This window comes from Hyperoodon ampullatus (genome assembly GCF_949752795.1).
Source record: "Hyperoodon ampullatus genome assembly, chromosome: 10".
In the NCBI taxonomy this organism is placed as follows: Eukaryota; Metazoa; Chordata; class Mammalia; order Artiodactyla; family Ziphiidae; genus Hyperoodon; species Hyperoodon ampullatus.
Genome location: NC_136923.1, coordinates 48,719,934 through 48,742,336, shown reverse-complemented (window position 1 = coordinate 48,742,336; position 22,403 = coordinate 48,719,934). Strand labels below are relative to the sequence as shown.

The 22,403-nt window shown below is 49.5% G+C and overlaps 1 protein-coding gene across 1 annotated transcript in view; it reads left to right on the top strand.

The window, feature by feature from the left end:
* Nucleotides 1–5,584: 5,584 nt before the first annotated feature.
* The window catches only part of XYLB (xylulokinase), a gene marked incomplete at its 3' end in the record, with an annotated part of 42,946 nt that continues 26,127 nt past the window's right edge, over nt 5,585–22,403 (top strand). Inside the window, exons 1-9 of the mRNA XM_079712135.1 lie at nt 5,585–5,796; nt 7,029–7,111; nt 10,136–10,205; nt 11,990–12,070; nt 14,425–14,511; nt 15,151–15,279; nt 16,108–16,173; nt 17,852–17,924; nt 19,934–20,052. Of these exons, the coding sequence (XP_079568261.1) occupies nt 5,740–5,796; nt 7,029–7,111; nt 10,136–10,205; nt 11,990–12,070; nt 14,425–14,511; nt 15,151–15,279; nt 16,108–16,173; nt 17,852–17,924; nt 19,934–20,052 (765 nt within the window). The 5' untranslated portion in view covers nt 5,585–5,739. The remainder of the gene's footprint in view (nt 5,797–7,028; nt 7,112–10,135; nt 10,206–11,989; nt 12,071–14,424; nt 14,512–15,150; nt 15,280–16,107; nt 16,174–17,851; nt 17,925–19,933; nt 20,053–22,403) is intronic.

The following is a 22,403-nucleotide window of genomic DNA, read 5'->3' as shown; positions in this document are numbered from 1 at the left end:
CCTTATTTCCACATAAGGTCACGTTCACAAGTACTGGGACTTAACTTGAACATTCTGGAGACACACAGTTCTACCCACTGCATGGGGTTAGTTATTTCTTTTCACTCTTTAATGAAAGAGTTCAAGAATATGCATTTATCTCTGAGTATGTGTGTCCCAAAAGTTCTGATAGGGATGTTTTCATTTTCCTGCTTTCTAAAGAGCATGTTGTATTTTGACTCTTTGACCCACTGATTATTTAAGAGAACGAGTTAAAAGTCCTAAGCAGCTTGAGATCCATCCCATTATTGCTATTATGTTTGCTTGTTTTCTTTCTCCTTATTCTTTTAGTCTAAAAGTTCAACAATACAGAGTGAATTAAAATGCAAAAGTCACCCCCTAACCACCAGTTTCTAAATCCCACTCCAACAGATAATTGTTAATAACTGGGAGTATATTTTCCAGACCCTCCTTTCACGTATACAGAACTACAGGATTTAGTTATCTGCTTTAAACACTCATGGAGTAGGGGAAATTCAGACCCCAAGGGACAAATGCAGTAAAACCAGAAAATTGCAAGATATCCACACCAACATTTAATTTTCCTAAATCAAATTTGCTTCTGAAGTGAGTACAAACACAGAAACAGCAGGCCTATGCATACTCTGGTGAAAATAAGAACTTTTCTCCTCAGAGCTCTTTAGAATCTGCTGAAACATCAAAGTCCATCAAAGTTTTCTCCAGACATAAACACAAAATCAGCTTTTAAAAATCTTAATCCCAGCTGCATGAGTTACTTATTTAACTGGAGGCAGGACACCCCTCACCCTCAGACTTGGATAAACAAAACCGTATGACGTTTGCCCTGCTAAGGGCTATAGTTCCAACATTTATTTTCAACCATAACAGCTTCCACTGAGAGATTGGGATTGACATATATACACTAATATGTATAAAATGGAAAACTAATAAGAACCTGCTGTATAAAAAAGTAAATAAAATAAAATTCAAAAAAAATAACAGCTTCCCACTGATCTTACAAAAAATTTGTACTACCTTTGAGATAGAACAGAGAGAATTATTTAATTTCTGACATATCTCAAGATGACATCTTCTAAAAAATTTCAGACAGATATAATAAATTAGTGAACCTGAATTATAATTGATTGGTCTTTTTTTTTTTGGCCATGTCATCTTACTTCCCCGAACTGAGGCCGTGGCAGTGAAAGCACCAAGTCTTAACCACTGGACCGCCAGGGAAGTCCCTGATTTGTCTATTTCATTTCCCAATTTCTGATTACTTTTGATTGATTCAGCGATTTTATCTTTGTCCTAGAAGTGGAAGGGATAGGAATTAAAGCTACCAGTACACTCCTAACTTTTCAGTCTTAAAACTACTCATTTAGAAGGATATATATCAGCCTGAACAGTTTCAGTAGCATCAGTACTAATGAACACAGCTTTAGGTGGGTTGGATAAAAACTAGTCTGCTATTTTTACACAAACAGGATAAAATATATTGGAATTTGAAAACAGTGCATCTTTATCCAGAAAGCAGGATTTTTCTCAAAGAAAAAGGTTAACTTTGAGAAAAATCCATGTTGTGGATGCAGACTTCAAAGAATGAAGAGATAGTTTGGTGTTGTTTCATTGGCGACCAGAGTATAGGAACTGAATTTATGTTTGTCTCCATTTTCCTATTTTACAATGAGTTCTCATTATTATATTTACTAAATGAAAGTTTTTTCTTTCTCTGAAAAGTTTATATCTAGTGCTTACCCTCAGATAGATTAGTTTTCACTGACTTCTGTGTTATGATGTAGTATATTCAGTTGACAAACACCTAGCTTCAAAGAAAACTCGATTCAATCAAAGACCTTGCTAACAGAAGAAAATGTACACTAATATCTTTGTAGAAAATGTCAGAAAATAGCTTTGTAGCTTGGGAGTGGAGAAACACTTCTTAAACAAGATCAAATAGCCTAGACAATAAGAAGAAAAACTGATGGATTTTATTATATTCAAATTAAAGATTTCCAGTCCACAAAGGGCAAGATGGACGTAGTTAGCAGATAAATGACATATTGGGAGAAGATACCTGCAACATCTAAGACTGATTGGGAACTTATATCTTGAAATATAAGAAACTCCTGCAATCCATAAAAAATTCCCAACTGAAAAATGGGCAAAGAAAATAAGCAGGGAATTCACTGAATGGGAAATCCTAAATGGCTAGTGAGTGTATATGAAGAGATGCTCAAATTCGTCAGTAATGGGAGAAATGCAAATTAAAGCAATAATGAGAAACCACTCCTCACCTATTACACTGGCAAAATCAAAAAGGGTGGTGTAAATGCCAGGTACCATATATAGGAGATACACGAGATACACGTGGAGATACACGAACTCTTGTGCATTCCAGGTGGGAGTATAGTGCAGCACAGCCATCCTTAGGAGTAATCCAGCACTCTGATCAAACTAGTTACGCACACAGTATAAACCCTACTCTTGGATATAAACCACCCCCCCAAATTCCCTCACACAGGTCCATAGGACCATGGATGAGGGTGTTCCATACTGTGCTGTTTGCATTAGTGGGGAACTGGAGTCCACCCCGGTGTGTCTCAGTGGCAGCCTGGACAGTAAAATCTGGAGTCAGCACACTAATGAATATGATAGAGCTGTTAGAAGCAACCAAGTAGATCAGGGGTTCCCACATGTTTTCACTTCATGGCATCCTTAGAATCTCAACAATTTTGTCACAGGGCTCCTTGGCCAAAAGAAAAGGCTAACAGTTCTCTGTTTATTAAGTAGTGAGGTCCAAACAGCTTAATATATACTTAAGTCCTAACAACTTAATAGCTCTTTGAAGAAAATAATACACATAAATTGGGGGAGAAAATAATATATTTCATTCTTAAATAATCAGAATTACTCACTAAAGGGATATTGTGTGCCTGTTGGTCACTGCACAACTCCTCAAAGGTTGGGATCAGACTGGACACTGCTGCCCTTATTTTGCTTCGCTTTGATTTTCCTGCAGGACTTGCTTATCACCGTGACACAGTTTTGCAAAGATACGATGCTTTATCCTAGAAAGGAATGTAGCACAATCCAATGTTGGAACCGTCAACTACCTTGTTAGCAGTTCCCCTGGTGCCTGACAGAGGTTGAGTATAACTGTGTTTCCCTTGAAAAGTAAAAATACCCCGTTGCACCCCTATGGGTTCCCTGCAGCTTCCCAGAGCACCTGGGAACCACAGAATACATATAACTGAATAAACTGTAAAAACAGTGCTGAATTTTTAAAAAGTACTTAAAAACTAATGCCTAGGGAATTCTCTGGGGGTCCAGTGGTTGGGACTCCGTGCTTTCATTGCCAAGGGCGAGGGTTTGGTCCCTGGTTGGGGAACTAGGATCCCACAAGCCATGTGGCGTGGCCAAAAAGAACCAAAGCAAAACAAAACTAATGCCTGTGGGGCTGTGCTCTTGCTGAGGTTTCAATAACCTGGCTCCTCACTGCTAAACGGAGGGACAGGTTTCCACACAGCATTTGACGCTGTCGAGCCCCACCTCACAGGAAGGTTCTTCCTTTGGCTTCTACCTCACCCCTCTCTCAAGGTTTCTTCTTGCACTGGGACTATCCTTTTCGGTTCCCTCTGGGTGGGTCTCCATCTGTCCCACTCAACTCCTTTCTGTGCACTCTAGCCCATCCCCATTGGGAGATGGTAACTCCCAAATCATTGTCTTCAGCCCTGACCTCTTTACTGAGCTGGAGACCTCGTAACCAACTGCCTGTTCAACGTCTCCACTCAGACATCCCACAGGCCCCGCAAACCTACCATGTCCTCCCGAAACTCACCATCTTCCCCCAACACCTGCCTCTCCTCCTATGTTTCCTAACTCAGAGAATGGAGCCACCCTCCATCTGGTAGTGGCCTGAGTAGTGAAGAGACACCTCCAGGGCAGTTTCTGCTTTGTTCCTAAATCCCTGGTGCAGGGAGCCAGGTTCAAGGTTGGAGCTGATAAGCAAAAGGCCAGCCTCAGGCCATGGCAGCATTTCCCAAGGGTTCCCTGAAACCCCTCTACTACTGGCTGGGCCTTTTCAGGGCGTCAACAGGGAAGACAGTATGAGATGGGTTGATAACTTGGAATTAAGATTTCCATTCTTATTCCTTGCTAAAGGATCAGATCGTGGGTGTACAGTCTCCTTAAACAGGCAAATGAGCTCTCAGACCTCTAGTCTTTGTGGCCACAGTGAAAGTGCTGTTACATCGAGAAAGAATGAGTCACCAGTCACCAGAATGAGGTAGAGATGCCACAACCCATAGAGGAAGGCACCGCTGACCAAGAGTAGGTCTTCCTGTGAGGCAGCTTGAGAAACAGCCAGCTGCCTCAGCCTTCAAGAGACTTTTATATTTTGCCACGGGCCTTCTCACAAGGCTGCCCAGCAAATTGTCTTGTTTAGTGGGGGCTTCCCTGGTGGTGCAGTGGTTGAGAGTCTGCCTGCCGATGCAGGGGACATGGGTTCGTGCCCTGGTCCGGAAAGATCCCACATGCCGTGGAGCGGCTGGGCCCGTGAGCCATGGCCGCTGAGCCTGCGCGTGCGGAGCCTGTGCTCTGCAACGGGAGAGGCCACAGCAGTGAGAGGCCCGCGTACTGCAAAAAAAAAAAAAAAAAAGAAAAAAAGAAAAAAAAAACATGTAAGTTCTGCACCCAAACTCACTAGCTTTGGGTCTAGCCCTGCCACTGACCTTGGGACCTTGGGCTAAGAAGAGGATCTGGGTTCCAAGCAGCTCAAGTTCAGCAAGAGAGATATGGGTAATAAGACCATTGCATCAGGGGCTCTGCTGGGCTGGGGGCTCCTGGGCGGAGCATTTCACCTGGGTGGGTGTTGGGAAGGCTTCTGCGGGACACACTAGGTGGAATGAGGGGAAGAGAAGGGGTCCTCAGCTCCAGGAAGAAAAGGAGTGAGTCTGCTTTTGGTTCTCATCCCCCTTCACCGTGCCTGGAATACCAGCTGACCGCAGGAATGAACGAAGGAGCCCCCTCCGGGAGAAGTGGGGGCGAGGTGGCTCAGGAGCTCTGACTTTAAATGCAGAGGTGGGATGCGGCACACGTCAGACTGGGGATAAATGCAGAGGTGGGATGCGGCACACGTCAGACTGGGGATATATGCAGAGGTGGGATGCAGCACACGTCAGAGCTGGGGAACTACTCAGATCTACTGGGTCAGGACAGGGCCTGCTGGAGCCCCGTGCCTCCAACCCCAGGGCACATTTCCCTGTGCCCCCTAACTCACCACCATGAGTGGACAGCTGCTGCAGTACTTGAGAGGGACGGCCATGGAGGTCCCCAGGCTCAGGGCCCCCAGAGAGACAGGGACAAGCCGGCTTAAGGTTGAATCCTCTGGCCCAGGCGTCCTCCGAGAGAAGGCAGGCAGCATTAGGGCCGGGCCTGTGCAGGGAACTCATTTGGATGGGAAGCGGGGCGGGGCGGGATTGGCGGGAGCGGGCTGCGCAGGGGACACACGTCGGTCGCCCAGGTGCGAAGCGCAGGCGGAGGCCGAGCCGCGGTGCGTTCCCTTTCTGTTCACCAGCAGGCGGCGCCAGAGCGCAAGGCCGCGGGGGCCTCGGGTCCCGGAGTCCGGCCGGGCGGGGCGAGGGGCGGACCCCGGCGCATCGGAGCGTTGGGGCGCGGCGGCAGTCCGGCAGCGGGAAGGACCGACAGAGCGACACGCCTCCTGGAACCTCCGCGGCCATGGCCGAGTGCGCCGGTCGCCGCTGCTGCCTGGGCTGGGACTTCAGCACGCAGCAGGTATCGGCGCGGGCCCGGGGCCGGCCGGGCGGGGCCACTTCTTCCGAGACGCCGGGCAGGCTGTCGGGGGAGCCGGGCGCCTGGAACCCTGGGCCGCGCCGCGGGCGCGCCTCCCTCTCGGGCTTCCCGGGGACCCAGCGCCTCCGCCCGGCCTGGACCCCGGAACTTCCAGAAAGGGCGCCCACCCCCACTCTCCCGAGGGACCCACGGGCACGTGGCGGGGAAATGCCCGGAAGACTTGGGGGGGACCCGAAGGGCTCGCACGCCGTCATGGGCACAGATTGACAGGGACCCGAAGGAGCTCAGCTACTGTAAACAGAGGACCAGACAGACGGTAGACACGCAGGCAGAACCAGTGAACTGCAACCAGATCACCGCTAGAAGCTTTTTTTCTTCTTTTTTAAGTGAAATGGGCACAGTGTACACCTGAACTTTGTTCTGCCCTATGACAGCCCTTGGTTGGCACCAGCGTGCTCGGGTCAGCGTGCCCAGCTGTGCTGCTCTCAGGGCCAGTCAGACAGGCAAGCAGAGTCAAAATTTGTCTTCAAACTGGGCTTGGGGTGCCAAGGGGCTGGCTCCTCCTTAACTTGGGAAATCAACACAGTTGCAGTGAAATCCCCCTCCTCGGATGGGTCAAGGGAGCAAGGCCAATCCCTGATCAAAGTCCTGTGGGACCTTGGATAAGTCAGGTTGTCCTGCTAGGCCTCAGTTTCTCCATCTGTCCAGGAAAGGAGTTGTATCCTTGAGTTTGGAGGTCTGCTCCATTGGGGCATGTGTCTCTGGTCCTTGACCATGGCCTGTGGGAACAGACCAGGGACCTTGCCTCTCAGATCTCTGCAGGCGTGGACCTCCAAGAGACATCTCAAAACCTTGCCTCCCATGCCTTCCCCTCTAGGACTTTCTCAGACCTCCTTGCCTGGCACAGGAACCTGCTCATCTGTGGACATCTACCTCTAGAGCATCTTGGCTTTGGCTGTTTGGAGGGCAAAAATTCCCTGAGCTACGTGGGTGTTTCTGCTGAGCCTCAGCTTCTCCATTTTACTAAGTCTTTGGATATGTCCCCAGATGAGGCCTCTGTTCCCATGGTTACAATGATGCACCCCAGCCTCAAGGAAGTCTCCAGACTGAACCACTTCTAGGGGGCTGGGCTTCACTTGGTGATGTTCATATCCCTGGACCAGTGTAGAAGCTGAGGAAAATTCTATACATTGTTTTTTTTTAATGCCTTCCAGGTAAAAGTTGTTGCAGTTGATGCAGAGCTGAATGTCTTCTATGAGGACAGTGTGCATTTTGACAGAGGCCTTCTAGAATTTGGGTATGTACCTGGTGTGCATGTGTGTGTTGGGGGTTGGTTTTGAGGTCCTCCCCGAACCTTTTTTTTTTTTTTTTGGCTGTACCGTGTGCAGCTTGCGGGACTGTAGTTCCCCCACCAGGGATTGAACCTGGGCACCCCCCCACCAAGTGAAAGCGTGAGTGCTAACCACTGGACCACCAGGGAACTCCCCCTCCTTCAACCTTTTACATTTATAAACCACACTGTTCTGGTTTCCTCAAACTGCAGGAGGGGTTGTCTTAATAAATCTCTCAGCATCTTTCTTCTATGCCTAGAATGCACGCTCCTGCATTCCTTTCGAATTCCACTCATTGCTTTATATATGTATAGTAGGTATCAGTTGAGACTTACTTTGTACCAAACACTGTGCTGGGCGCTGGGATGGTGAACAAAAAAGAGACATTGTCCTTGCTTTCCCAGAGCTTCCCATTGAGTTGGGGGGCGGGGATTGATATCAATCAAAGACTGATTGATTAAAGACAAAAAAAACAAAAGAATGTTTGTTTATAAACTCAGAGAAGGCCATTGAAGGAAAGAAACTCACTTCTTCAAGTGCTTATTGTAAAGGAATGTGACCTAGACTTGTGAGAGTAGTTTAGGGAATGTTCCTAAGGAAGTAGTGCTTAAGCCAGGATCTGAATGAGTGGGGTTAGCCAGGTGATAGAAGGTAGAGAGCTTTCCACGCAGAAGGAACAGCATGTGCAAAGGCCCTGTGGCAAGGAACACTGCTCATTAATGGAACTGAAGAAGGTCAAGTGGCTGGGGAGCAGAGGGAAGTGGAAGCTGGGTTGGGCCATATAGGCCATGGAATAGAGTTTGTCTTTATCCTAAAAGCTATGGTCACCCACTGAAGGGCCACAGGAATGGGGGGGGCGGGGCCAGGGAAGTATGACATGGTTTTATTTGTGTTTTGAAAAGATCTCTCTGGTGCAGTGGGAAAGCAGGTGGGATGTGGCCAGAATACAGGTTGGAAAACTACTGAGGAGGTTTTTCAAGATCATCTGGATGAGAAATGATGTTGACTGGAGGAGAGAGAGCTGGGTGGTAAAATTGACAGGTCTTGGTACAGAATTGAATGTGAGATATGAAGGTGAGGCTTCTGGCTGGCATTCAGGGTGGATGGTAGACTATGAAAGAGAATTGGTTTCCAGAAGAAAGATCATGAGTTTAGATTTTGTATTAGTTTGGTAGGGCTGCCAGAACAAAATACCACAGACTGGGTGGTTTAAATAACAGACATTTATGTTCTCATGGGTCTGGCGTCTGGAAGTCCAATTTCAAGGTGCTGGCAGCCTTGCTTTCCTCTGAGGTCTCTCTCCTTGGTTTCCAGATGGCTGCCTTCTTGCTGCCTCTCACATGGTTGTCTCTCTGTGTGAGTGCACCCCTGGTGCTCCCAGTTATGTTATTTATGTCCTAATCTTTTTTTTTAAGTTGATGTGTTGTATTTTCATTTTTTATTCAGTTCAAGAAATTTTCTCTTTTTTTTGGCCGAGCTGTGTGGCATGTGAGATCTTAGTTCCCCTACCAGGGGTCGAACCCGTGCACCCAGCAGTGGAAGCATGGAGTCTTAACCACTGGATCACCAGGGAAGTCCTTCAACTTATGAATTTTGGGGGACACAATTCAGTCCATAACAGCTGTGGATTTGTTGATTTTGAGGTGTCTCAGAGAGGTCCTGGTAGAGGTTTCCCTCCGTGTCTATTTTAGATGTCACTTCCTTCTTGAAGCCTTCTGTGCTGGCCTTTCCCTCTCACTGCCCATCACCTTGTATTGCCATCTATTTCTTCCCCAGCTGATGTGTCTCCTTTGAGCTGAGGTTGGAAGCCACCTTGCTTTCATATATATATTTTTTAATTTATTTTATTTATTTATTTTTGGCTGCATTGGGTCTTCATTACTGCACACAGACTTTCTCTAGTTGCAGCAAGCTGGGGCTACTCTTTGTTGTGGTGCGTGGGCTTCTCATTGCGGTGGCTTCTCTTGTTGCGGAGCATGGGCTCTAGGCACGGGGGCTTCAGTAGTTGTGGCACGTGGGCTCAGTAGTTGTGGCTTGCGGACTCTAGAGTGCAGGCTCAGTAGTTGTGGTGCACGAGCTTAGTTGTTCCGCGGCATGTGGGATCTTCCCGGACCAGGGCTCGAACCCGTGTCCCCTGCATTGGCAGGCAGATTCTTAACCACTGCGCCACCAGGGAAGCCCTTGCTTTCATATTTTATATAACTGCAGGCCACCCGTGTTAGAGTTTTGGTAGTTTGTGTCTTTCAAGGAACTGGTCCATTTCATCTAACCTATCAGGTTTGTGGCCATAGAGTTGTTCATAATATTCCTTTATTGTCCTTTGATGCCTATGGGATCAGTAGTGATGACCTTTCTATCATTTCTGATGTTGGGAATTTGTGTCTTCTCTCTTTTTTCTCTTGATGAGCCTGGCTAGAGATTTATCAATTTTATTGATCTTTCCAAAGGTTCAGCTTTTGGTTTCGTTGATTTTCTCTTTTCATTTTCATTGACTCGTGTTCGAATTTTAATTATTTCTTTTCTTCTGCTTGGGTTATTGCTGTTGTTGCCATATTTGAGTTTTTGTTTTTTATGTCATTGAATTTCTCAGTCTCTTTTTCTGTTGCTTCTTGGTTTTGAGTCATTGTTTAAAAGGCCTCCTCACTCCGAGATTATGAAGTGGATTTAGAAGGGCTTCTAATCCAACCCCAAATTTTTCCAGTCCCTTCATGCCCACTGCTCCAAGTGGCTGCCTTGCAGGGTGAACCCCTTATACTGAGAAGGCTTGTTTTTGCCGGTGCTTTCCGAGAATTGCCACCTCTGGGCCACACCGGGCAATTTCCATGCCTTCTCTCTCCATCTTGCCCAGCATCTTCCCTGTTCAATCTAGAGTTCCCACACAAGGCTGCGGAGGTGGGAGGGTGCTTCTCCTTCTGTGGGAGGGATCCAGGGTCTGCCATCACCGGGCCCCCACCTGAGGCTCTATCCCACATTCTCTCTTCTGCTTGTAGGACTCAGGGTGGAGTTCATGTTCACGAGGATGGGCTGACAGTGACTTCTCCAGTCCTGATGTGGGTCCAGGTAGGTACAGGAATTCCTGTCCCTCTCCTCTCCCAGCCCATCTTACCAGCAGACTTGGCGATTTGCTAGGAAGCCCAAAGGTGGCAGCTCATGAGAGCCTCTGTTGAGAGGTCCTCCTGGGGAAGTGGAATCTGCATGGTCCTAGGGCCAGACGCAGCCTCAGTACTCCTGAGCTGAGAGGGCTCACAAAGGGCTTCCAGGTCCTGAAGCCAGAGCAGCTGGAAAGTCCTGCCAGTGACCATCTTTAAAATGCCACAGAGCAAACGTTTCCCAAACGCTCTGATTTCAGGCCCTGTGGCCACCCTTGAACCCTGAGACCCAAACGTGGCCCTTGGGCTCTTCTCTTAGTGCTCAGTTGCCAGACTCTTTAACTCCAGGAGCAGGGGCCTTCAGAATGGTGGCTTGTGACCTGCCCAGTCAGGCTCAGATCCATCCCAAGCCAGGCCTGCCCACTCAGGACCAGGGAGAAAGGAAGATGCCTGTTGCCAGATCCGGGTGACCCACGGGGCCACAGGGCCAGGGTTTGTGGACAGCACAGGCAGGTATGATAGGAGCCAAGGGCTGCCTCATGGGCCGCAGGGGACCTGAGACCCTGAAACTAGAGGCCAGCCAAAGGCAGCACTGAATGTGTCTGGCCAAAGCTTTTTCAGTCCTCCAGTACCTGTTTAACCGATTCCCTGTACTAACTTCTTTCTGTTATTGTAACAAGGATGATTTCTTTTTTATCGGCCTGACCCTGACTTGTACTGGAGGATTGGGGGTAAAGGATGAACTTCCGCCACACAGGCTGCCGGGGAAATACTTCAGGGGGCTGAGCCGGACCACAGGGCAGTGGCAGTGGGGGTAACCAGCAAGAGTCGCTGTCCGGAGGTCCCACTGAGGATGTCAGGGGCTTCGGATGGGCAAGGCCTTAACTTGGGGAGGTGGCAAGTGAGTAGAGAGCCGGGCTTGGGGTTGGGACCAGGATAATTGCTACTCCTGAGCGGCCTCCAGAACTGGACCTGTTCTAGCTTTGCCAGTCCCTTTCCCAGCTCTGCTCCACTCCCTGCCTGAGGTTTGGCAAGCAGGGCCAAGTTGGCAGCCGCAGCCAGGACTGTGAAAGAGCCCTCCCGGCATAGGATGGGGGTGGGAGGGTCAGGCCAAAGCTGCAGTGGCTTCTGTACCCTGAAGAAAACACAGCCTGGGATCCGTATCTAATTCCCGGGGAAGTGTCAAGCGCTGCTGGGTGGCACCATCCATCCCACACATGGGGTCTTGCCAGAAAGGCAGTTCCAACCAGACGGTGGAGGGGGAAATAGGGGGTTGGGACAAATGGTCACCATCTTTACCTACTCCCTCCAACCTGTACTCCCAGACACAGGAGGCTGGGCCTGGAGCCCTGTTCTCATGGGACCCTCTGCTTTGCTCTTTGCTTCTCCATTGCAGTGAAGTTATATCACTAATATGGTGGGTTGAAAATGCAGATAAAAGAACCAAAATTTGAGCCACCTCGTTTTTGCTCTTCCTGTGTGCCTGGAAGTCACCAATTGGAGAAGCAAAATTTGAGGAGTGCTGGTTCCTGATTCCATTTATTTAAGATATTTTTAGCATAGCTCACTTTTTTGTTGGCTTGATGCCTACTCGTTTAGTTGATGTATTTATTCTAGTGCTTCCAAATCCCGAGTTCTCTGTTCCTTCTCTGCCTCCGCTGGAAGGGCAGGCACTTACAGTCCGAATCAAGGCTTGTGTGTTAGCCTGGTTCCGTGGTTCAGGACAGTCACGGTGGATTCTGTGTTTCTTCTCAGGCTTTGGATATCATCTTGGAGAAGATGAAGGCTTCGGGCTTTGACTTCTCTCAAGTCCTCGCCTTGTCTGGGGCGGGCCAGGTTTGTTCGCTGCAGCCTCCATCTATGGCATAAGGGCGTCTGTCCTGGGCAGTGGTGCAGGTGCTGAGGTGACAGCTTCCCTCGAGGGAAGGTGCTCGTTCTTGAAAGCCACAGCACACATTGTGTTGCAGTGACAATCCGTATAGCTGTTTCACCTTGGTGGATATATCACTTGCCTCCTTGCAAAAGGGTTTGAGACAGTTCTTACAATTAAGTGTTATAAAAATAGGATACAGGGTGAGGAGGCACTGGATAGAGGTCCTCTAAGGGGAAGAGGAAGCATTTGACATGAATGTACTATGACTGTTTGAGGGCACAAAATTGCTTTTCTGTTTCTTGGAAGTAAAAGCAAAGTCAGAAATCATGCTAATAATGATAGCAGTTTTAGTAGTAGAGATATTAGTAATAATGGTGACAAAGAACATGGAGCACTTAGTGTATGGCAGGTGCAGTACTGAGCATCTTACATGCACTAACTTAATCCTCATAACGATTGTACCAGGTGGTATCATGCAGTGGTTAGCGCAGGGGCTCTGGGTTTGATCCCTAGCTCTGCCATTTACCAGCAGCAACCTGGGGCACGTCGTCCAGCTTTCTGGTGCCTCCATACTCTCACGTGCCGTAGGGTCAATGTGAATGTTAAATACATAGGACAGGGCAAAAAAACCTTTAAGTTTTAGCTGCTTTTATTATCACTGCCATTTACATGGGGAAACAGAGGCACCAAGTGGTGATGTCACTGGCCCAAGGTCACATAGCTGCTAGGAGGAGTCAGGATTCAAGTCCAGTGTTATCCTCCGAATCACTTTGCTCCATGCTGGATTAGTGTGTCTTCACATCCTCATTAGAGAGTGCTTACTGATGCTTCTGAAGATGCCTCTTCTTCCCCTGACCTAACAGGAGTGTATTGATTGTGTCCTTGTTACACTAAACAGCGTTCCTGGTGATCTTGGCCACAACTCTCACCTGAACCCCAGGCCTGGACACCCTCTCCCTCCCAGACATCCCCTCCGCCCCCTTGGCCGGATGTCCCAGGAATACACCAAACTTATCATGTCCCAGACTGAGCACACTGTCTTTCCCCTGATGTCCTCCTCCGGTGCCCTTTCTTGGGGAGTTCTCCACCGGGGCCACAACCCAGCTGTCATTCCTGACCCCTCCATCTTCCCACCCCTACATGCAGGGGGTCCCCTCGTGCTGCTGATTTGTACATGACTCTTTTTTTTTTTTTGGTGGTACGCGGGCCTCTCACTGTTGTGGCCTCTCCCGTTGCGGAGCACAGGCTCCGGACGTGCAGGCTCAGCGGCCACGGCTCACGGGCCCAACCACTCCGCGGCATGTGGGATCTTCCCGGACCGAGGCACGAACCCGTGTCCCCTGCATCGGCAGGCAGACTCTCAACCACTGCGCCACCAGGGAAGCCCTGTACATGACTCTTGAGTCTGCCACTTCTTCTCCAACTCTGCCTCTGTTGCCCCAGGCCTAGTACCCATCATTTTTCTCTGGGCCTCTGCTTCTCCTCCCTTCCTCCAACCTACCTTCTCCATGACTCCCACAAGCCCTTTCATACATTCAGCCCTGGCCATGTCACTCCCCTGCCAATCCAGAGTTCTCACCACCCCAAGATAAACCCCAGCCTCCCGAGCATGGATGTCAAGGCTCAGGCTGTCACCTCCCCCTCCAGTCCCTACTGCCCCCCGCCCGAGCCTCAGGCCCCTTCCGTGCACCTGCCAGCCTCTCTCAGCTGTGGTTACTCTCTGCGTGGAGCACCTCCACCCTCAACTCTGGGATCCTTCCCTAATTATCACGTCCACTTCTACCCACCTGCACCCCCAGCTGGCTAGATGCCCCTCCTCTGTGTGCTCACAGCCCGGCCACTGCACTTAATAGGGTTTTGTCCGTTTTGTGTCCTTTTCCCTGACTCAACTCCAGTATCCTGCAGAGTAGCGACAATACTACCCTAGTCATCTGTCCCATGCCTGGCACGATCTGGGTGATGCGTCAACGTTTGTTGAATGAATAATGGGTAAGTGAATGAATGAGTGAATGTCAGGTAGTATTATGAGCAATATATTTAAATACGGTTTTACAAAGCCACCAAAATCCAGACCAACAGTTCTTTCTTGGACGCTTCCTACAAGTTTTGAGGTGGACAGGGCAGAGTTCCTCCCCATATTATAGAAATGAAAACCAAGTCTCATAAAGGTGATGACCCCTGTGACTTACAAGTGGCAGGGCAGGCTTGGAGTCCAGTTCTTTGGCGTGTGGTCTGGGGTCTTTCTGGGTCTCCAGGAGGCTGACACAGGTGTGTGGCCACGGCCACGTGAACATGGGCTTGGGTTTTCCCTCGGCAGCAACATGGAAGCGTGTACTGGAAGGCTGGGGCCAGCCAGGTGCTGACAAGCTTGTCACCGGACCTCCTGTTGCATGAGCAGCTGCAGGTAACTGGCCGTGCTGTGGGAGTCTGAGAAACTTCCGTAGTGGGGAGAAGGGCCCCCAATCCTGTGGGCCCTGAAGCCTGGGGCTTTTGTGCATCGTCAAGGGTGTGGGAAGTTGGCTTGGGCAGCAGTCCTGTGAGTGTGGTCTTCCCTGCCTGCCTGCCACAGACATCCCTGCTGTCTGGACAGAGGCTCAGGTGCTAACAGCCCACATCACACTGGTCCCCTCCAGCCCAGCAGGACTCTGTTACGAGTTCCTCCCTCAGGAATCTCCCCCTGGGACGTGATGCCTCCTGGTGATGCTGGGAAGGTAGGCTCTGGCGTCTCCTTTTCTCCCAGGCTCCACAGGCCCCCTGCCAAGCTGCCCTTTGCTGCAGCTTGGGCCCTTCACCGCCCATCTCTGGTGTTGCCTGTGGTGCTCAGGTGTCCTCGCCAGAACCTTCCACCTTGAGCTTTCTGGGGAGAGACCCCGCTAGGCCGGGCCGAGGTTTGGACATGAAGGGCTTGCCCATGCGTCTTCCAAGGTCACATCCAGGGAAGCGGCGTCCACAGCTGCTGTGATGGGCGTGACTGCCAGCGCCAGGGCGGCCCCCAGAGTCAGTGGGTGGAGCTCATGCCTGTGCCTCCGCCCCTTCTTTCCAGGCCTGTTTCTCCATCAGTGACTGCCCGGTGTGGATGGACTCGAGCACCACAGCCCAGTGCCGCCAGCTGGAGGCCACCGTGGGTGGGGCCCAGGCTCTCAGCTGCCTCACCGGGTCCCGCGCCTATGAGGTGGGTGACGCCCGCCACGGGCTGGGGACGGGCTGGGCCAGGAGGAAGGTCTGGTTGCTGGCTCTGGTGCCTTCTCCCTGGGTGTCTGGGAGGACATGGCTGGTGGCCTGTCCCTGTGGGGATCACGTAAGGCTGTGTGGGTGTCACCCCTGTGGAGCCAGGACTGGGCACTCTGGCCCCTGATTCTGAGCAAGGCCACGTGTGCCACTCAGCAAGCACGGGCAGACCTCCTGTTGCGCCTCAGCCCTCCCAGGTCAGAGCTGACGTGTGACCCAGGCTGTGCTGTGTATGCGGGTGATGATGGCACCTCAGTTGCAACCTCTTTAACCTGGAGATAAAAATAGCACTTCCATTTTGGGTAGTTTGGGAGCTGAAAAGAGTCAGTGCTTGTAAGATGCTTAGTGCAGCTCCTGGGAAAGTAAAAAAAAAAATAAGAGTGCCTCTTTCCTGTTGGCTTCATCCATGGTCCTACCCCATCCCATAGGGTGGCTGCTGTTGGCCCAGCTGGAGTAATTCGATACTCCCTGGAGCAGAGGTTTGGGGGATAGGACCAGCCCCACTTGGGTTGCCTTAAGGAAGAAGAATGTGGGTGGGGATAATACCTGAGTCCCCTGCATGGGTGCCCTTGGTCAGAGCAGACACCCTCCTGTGTGAGGAACGAGGTTTATTACTAAGGATGCTCAGCAGACATCAAACATTTTCAGGTTTGAGGCCTTAAGCTCTCATTATGCTGACTCATCTTCAGAGCATGCTGCACGAACTTTACTTTATGAAGTTGATCATTCCCTGTAGGATTTGGGTTTTTAAGAATTTGCACTCTTTTTCCAGCGATTTACAGGAAACCAAATTGCAAAGCTTTACCAGCAGAACCCCGAGGCCTACTCACACACAGAGGTTGGTTGAATGTTCCTCTTTTTTTTTTTTAAGATTTTTTTTTTTGATGTGGACCATTTTTAAAGTCTTTTTTGAATTTGTTACAGTATTGCTTCTGTTTTTGGTTTTTTGGCCACGAGGCATGTGGGATCTTAGCTCTCCAACCAGGGATCGAACCCACACCCCCTGTATTGGAAGGCAAAGTCTTAACCACTGGACCACCAGGGAAGTCCCTAAACATTCCTCTTTGATTGAAAGTCACAGTTGAATTCCTTTTATAACTTAGCATAAATAAATCTCATGTGCATGGGCTAAAAACATTGATTAGCAGACATTAAAAATGATATATATCCAATTTGCTTTTATTCTCATTGTCAGACTTTTTCCAAAGAGGAGGGAAAGAACGGAATTGTGGGAAAGAGAATTCCGGGGCTCTCCTGACCAGAAGGGTGGAGGTCAGGGCAGGGTGGGAGCAGGGGGACTGGTGGCTTCCCGGGACCACCTGAGTAGGAGATCTGGGTGCCCTTAGGCTGTCTACTCAATTTCTATGGTTAATGCAGGATGGTTACCTGCATTTGATTGGTGTGGGGTCATTGTTTTCTTAGGAAATTTGTAAGGCTGGACCAATGTCTCCAGCTGTGGCCCTTCAACCAGAGCCAGGAACCCAGGTTCATTCCTTGATCCACAGTTGCTGAAAGCCAGCACTTAATGCTGCCTGAGAAGCAGCTCAACATCCTGGCTAGTGATTATCCTCTCTGAGTAATTAGAAAATGATCAGCTTGTGTTAACCCAAATTGCCTTTTAAATCTTGGACGTTAACATGCAGGTTTTAATTTAATGATTCAAGGTTCCAGATTACTCTGCAGCTTTAGCCGTTAATGAAGGTTTTGGGTGGAGGGGGTGATAAAAATTCTCTGAATTCTATGTGTAGAACAAAGGTGGCCCAACTGGGGACAGGAGGTGATGGCATTCTCTCCCCTGGTCCAAGGGCCCGTGATTCCCATGTGGAAGCAGAGACCCTCAGGGTGACATTTAGAATCCATTATCAATTCCTCCCGTTCATGTTTGGCGCCTCTGGCTTCTGAGGGGCCGGCTTTCCCTTCTCATTCTGAACCCTTGAGATTGTGTTTGTTGTTTCTGAATCCTGTGGCCATGCATCCCACTTCCTCTGTGACTAGATATAAAGACCACAGACATGGAGGAGGGAAATCAGGGCACCACACTCCCTGGCATATGGATTCTGGGTGGAAACCTGCTTCCCTAAGCGTGGCTTTTTTATAAAGTTTTGTAGTTGGTTTGTTTGTTGTTGGTTTTTATTTTTGGCAGTGCCTCGCAGCTTGCAGGATCTTAGTTCCCTGACCAAGGATGGAACCCAGATCCCAGGCAGTGAAAACCCGGAATCCTTCCCACCAGGGAACTCCCCTTTTTTTTTTTCCATTTTGAACTTGACAGTTTTATGGCTTGTCAGAAACTGTAGAGCAAGGGGCTTTCCTAAGGAGTCACTGCTTGGTGTTCCAGCCACTCAAAATGCCCTGAAGGACTGAGGGATACTCAGTCCCTCACATTGCTGGGGCATCTTGCTCAAAATTTCTACTTCCCTCCCCAGTTTAAAACTCTTGTCCTGTTGTGTGTGTCTTAGAAGTAGTCAGTTGTTTATGGAAGTGAGTCATAAATCTCACTGTGTTTCTCTCTTCTGCAGAGAATTTCCTTGGTCAGTAGTTTTGCTGCTTCTCTGTTCCTTGGGTCTTACTCTCCTATTGACTACAGTGACGGTAAGTCTTCGGAGTCCATGGTGTGGGTCTGTTTAGCGGGCATGCGGGCAGCGTGAGCCCCATGCACCCGGGTGGGTGCCAGTCTTCCAGCCCTACCGTCTGTTGCCAAGAAGGGAGTGTATTACTTTTGCGGTGTAACAAATGGGCCCAGCGCTTAGCAGCTGAGAGTCATAAATGTTTATTATCTCACAGAGTTTCTGAAGGTCAGTAATCAGGGAGTGGCTTCTCTGGATGGTTCTGGCCTAGGGTCTCTTAGGAGGTGGCAGTCAAGCTGGCCGCCAGCACTGCGGTCACTTAAAGGCTTGACAGGGGCTGGAGGATCCACTTCCAGGCCACGCACGTGACTGTGAGCCAGAGGCCTCAGTTCCTTGCCACGTAAGCCCCTCCCCCATATGGGAGCTGGATTCACCCCAAGCGAGGGGTGAGAGGAGGCAGCAGCCAAGCAGAAGCTGCAGAGTCTTTCACATGATCTTGGGAGTGATGTACATCCCTGTCCCTGGTCACACAGACCTACAGGAACAGGGAGAGGGGACCTCAAACAGCGTGGACACTAGGGGATGAATAGGGATCATCTTGGAGCCTGGCTCCCACAAGGAGTTACTTATTGAAGTTTTTGTCCACATTTGGGGAACTCATGAGAGTGGTGAGCTTCTGGAATCAAAACCCTAACAAAAATAAATACAGGTACTATGTATAAAACAGATAACTAATGAGAACCTTCTGTATAGCACTGGGAACTCTACCCAGTGCTCTGTGGTGACCTAAATGAGAAGGAAATCCAAAAAAGAGGGGATATGTGTATATGTATAGCTGATTCACTGTGCTGAATGGTAGAAACTAACACAACATTGTAAAGCAACTATACTCTGATAAATAAACAAACAAACAAATAAATAAATGCAAACGATGCCAGTGAAGAAGGAGAGCTGGGAGGAGGTTGCTGAAGGAGCGCTTGGGTGAGACTAGCATGGAGAGAAGAGAATGCAGAGGAAGAGCCCAGGCCTGGGAGAGTGGCCTCGGAAGAGCCTCGAGTCGCCCTGAGTCTCTGGGAGCTCAGCTGAAGTGTGTGAGTGCTGTCGTGTACCAGACGCTAGTCTAGTTTTCAGGGCAAGTAGGGTGACTAAGGAGTGGTCCCGAAGCTTCACTCACAATCTGCAGAAGAAAAGCTTCGTCCCACACAGGAACCCAGCTCCGTGGAGCTCAGACCAGCAGAGCCCTACCCATGGAATAGCCTGTATCCACCTGTGTCCTCCGTACTCACCCCAGCCAGCTGCTAAGTGCTGCTGGGGAAGGTTACGTTGTTGCTGTAGACATTCCTGAGCTTCATCCTCAGCTGGGTCTCCACCCACTCCCCTCACTGTCCAGAAGTCACCTCTTAATTTACCAGCAGTCTGACCATCTCATATGGGCACGGGGCTCTAGCGGCACCCAACCCACCTGCCTGCCTCCACCTGGGCCCATAGAGGAGGAGGGCTGTCCACCTGAGCTCTGGGTTCTCCCCAATCCCCATCCTCAGGAGAACCTTGGGAGAAGTAGCTCGTTTTAGGGAAGACAGCTGATCTTAGTGACGAGCATGAGGAAGTTTAGAGGCGTCTGAGAGCTTTCCTCGAAACGTTAGATGTGACTGGGAAATCCCTGAGAGCTGACCCACATCAGTGCCGGGGCTGCCTCTAGCCTGGAACCCCAGGGGACACGCAGAGCCATCCTAGGTGATATTGGTGGGAGCTCCCATCTCCCAGCCAGGTCTTAGAGCAATGGATTTCCAGGCTAACTGTGGGATTTAAGCCTGTGAGGAATGTTTGTGGGGGCGGAGGCATGTGTTCCTAAGGGCCCTGCTGACCTCTGGCTCTCTGGTTCCAGAGTTACCCAGGCACGTTGTATACGTTCCATCGGGAAAGAGCTCCAGGTACACGTTTGCTGCAAGAGTGATCCACTCTCGGCCAGATTTGTGCATTTTTACAAAAGGTTCTTTTTTAAGGTTTCTCTTTCTTGTATCCTTCCTTCCTTAGGTTCTGGAATGAATTTGTTGCGGATCCAGGACAAAGTCTGGTCGCAGGCTTGCCTTGGTGCCTGTGCACCTCATTTAGAGGAGAAGCTTGGCCTGCCGGTGCCGTCATGCTCGGTTGTGGTAGGTTCCCTGCCCAGTGATGCGACTCACTGGAGAGCTGGCAGCTACTGGGGAAGCTGTGTAGTATACACACACACACGCACACCCATCCATTTACACACGGGCACACACACATGTGGCTTTGTCTAGTACAAGATAAGTATTTGACGTGATTCAGAGCGAAATGGCTGTATCAGTGTCTTGTACTCAGGTGCAATAACTACATCAAAGTAAAAATCTTGTATGCAGCAAAGGAAACGGTCAACAAAGTGAAAAGGCAACCTATCAAATGAGAGAAAATATTTGCAAACTATATATCTGATAAAGGGTTAATATCCAATACATATATAAAGAACTCATACAACTTAACAGCAAAAAACCAAACAATTCAATTAAAAAGCTTTAACCAAGGACTTCCTTGGTGGTGCAGGGAACATGGGTTTGAGCCCTGGTCCCAGAGATCCCACATGCTGCAGAGCAACTAAGCCCGTGCACCACAACTGCTGAGCCTGTGCTCTAGAGCCCGCGAGCCACAACTACTGAGCCTGCGAGCCACAACTACTGAAGCCCGCACTCCTAGAGCCTGTGCTCTGCAGCAAGAGGAGCCACCACAACGAGAAGCCTGTGCACTGCAACAAAGAGTAGCCCCCACTCACCGCAATTAGAGAAAGCCTGTGTGCAGCAACAAAGACCCAATGCAGCCATAAATAAATAAATAAATATATTAAAAACAAAAAACTGTTAACCATCAGTGTGGCACCCACATTCGGAATAGACACTGGCTGTCCACGCCCTGGTTTCCCCTAGTTGGCCGGCTAAGTTCTTGGTTGGGCCCTGCACTCGGCCCTTTGGCGGGGAGCGTGTGCCCCACAGCCAGAACAAGCAGAACCCCTGGGTGGTGCAGAGCATTGGCTGTGAAGGAAGGACAAGGGCCCCTGAGTCCCAGGGAGAGTCACAGAGCTGGGAGGGGTGGGCCACCAGGAGAAGCAGGCTATCACGAGTGCCTCCCTCCTCACGTGTGGAGTCCCAACCACAGAAGCACTTTCTGAGATGAACAGCGACCTGCTGAAAACAGCCTTTGCCACCATGAGCAGAATCTCAAAGCCAAATCGTCATCATCCAGAGGGTGCCGTGAGGCCAGCGCACAGAGCGTAAATTAAGGGTGTCCTGCCCTGTAGAAGCAGACAGTTCAGGACCCAGGCAGGCTGATGCACAGCAGAAAGAAAAAGGAAGGGCTAACAGAAAACAGCCAAGCCTCTGGGACTGGTATTCCACACACGGCTTTTAGTTTCAAGTGAGATGGAGAGCGGTGTGTTGTCCACGGCAACCGGCTTTGTTTACCTTATACCAGGAACACATGCCTCCAAGAGGTAGCCCGTGCAGACACCAGCAGCTTGAGGAATGGAAAAGAACTGGTTGTGAAAAGTGTATTTTCATTTGTAACATAGGTACCCACGTGATGGGGGGAAACAAGCAAAATCCATGTTTTCTGTCATCCCTTTTTCTTTTTTTTTTAACATCTTTATTGGAGTATAATTGCTTTACAATGGTGTGTTACTTTCTGCTTTATAACAAAGTGAATCAGCTATACATATACATATGTTCCCATATCTCTTCCCTCTTGCGTCTCCCTCCCTCCCACCCTCCCTATCCCACCCCTCTAGGTAGTCACAAAGCACCGAGCTGATCTCCCTGTGCTATGCGGCTGCTTCCCACTAGCTATCTACCTTATGTTTGGTAGTGTATATATGTCCATGCCTCTCTCTCGCTTTGTCACAGCTTACCCTTCCCCCTCCCCATATCCTCAAATCCATTCTCTAGTAGGTCTGTGTCTTTGTTCCCGTCTTACCCCTAGGTTCTTCATGACATTTTTTTTTCTTAGATTCCATATATATGTGTTAGCATACGGTATTTGTCTTTCTCTTTCTGACTTACTTCACTCTGTATGACAGACTCTAGGTCTATCCACCTCATTACAAATAGCTCAATTTCGTTTCTTTTTATGGCTGAGTAATATTCCATTGTATATATGTGCCACATCTTCTTTATCCATTCATCCGATGATGGACACTTAGGTTGTTTCCATCTCCAGGCTATCGTAAATGTCATCCCTTTTTCTGAAGGTGGTGCCCAAATGGCTTTCTCTCCTTTTCTGCAGGAAAATATTTGGAGATACAGTGTAGCAGATGCTTCCCACCTTGCATCCTCCCAGCCCACTTTTTTGCCAGCTGTTGTGGCTTCACGCAGGTGTCGCCTAGCAGAATCCTGCCTGAGCTGCATCTCATTTGCCTCACTTCTGCCCGGAGCCTTCTGGGACTCCACAGTTGTGCTCTGCCAGCCTGGAGGTTCAGGGAGTTAGCACCCCACGTGTG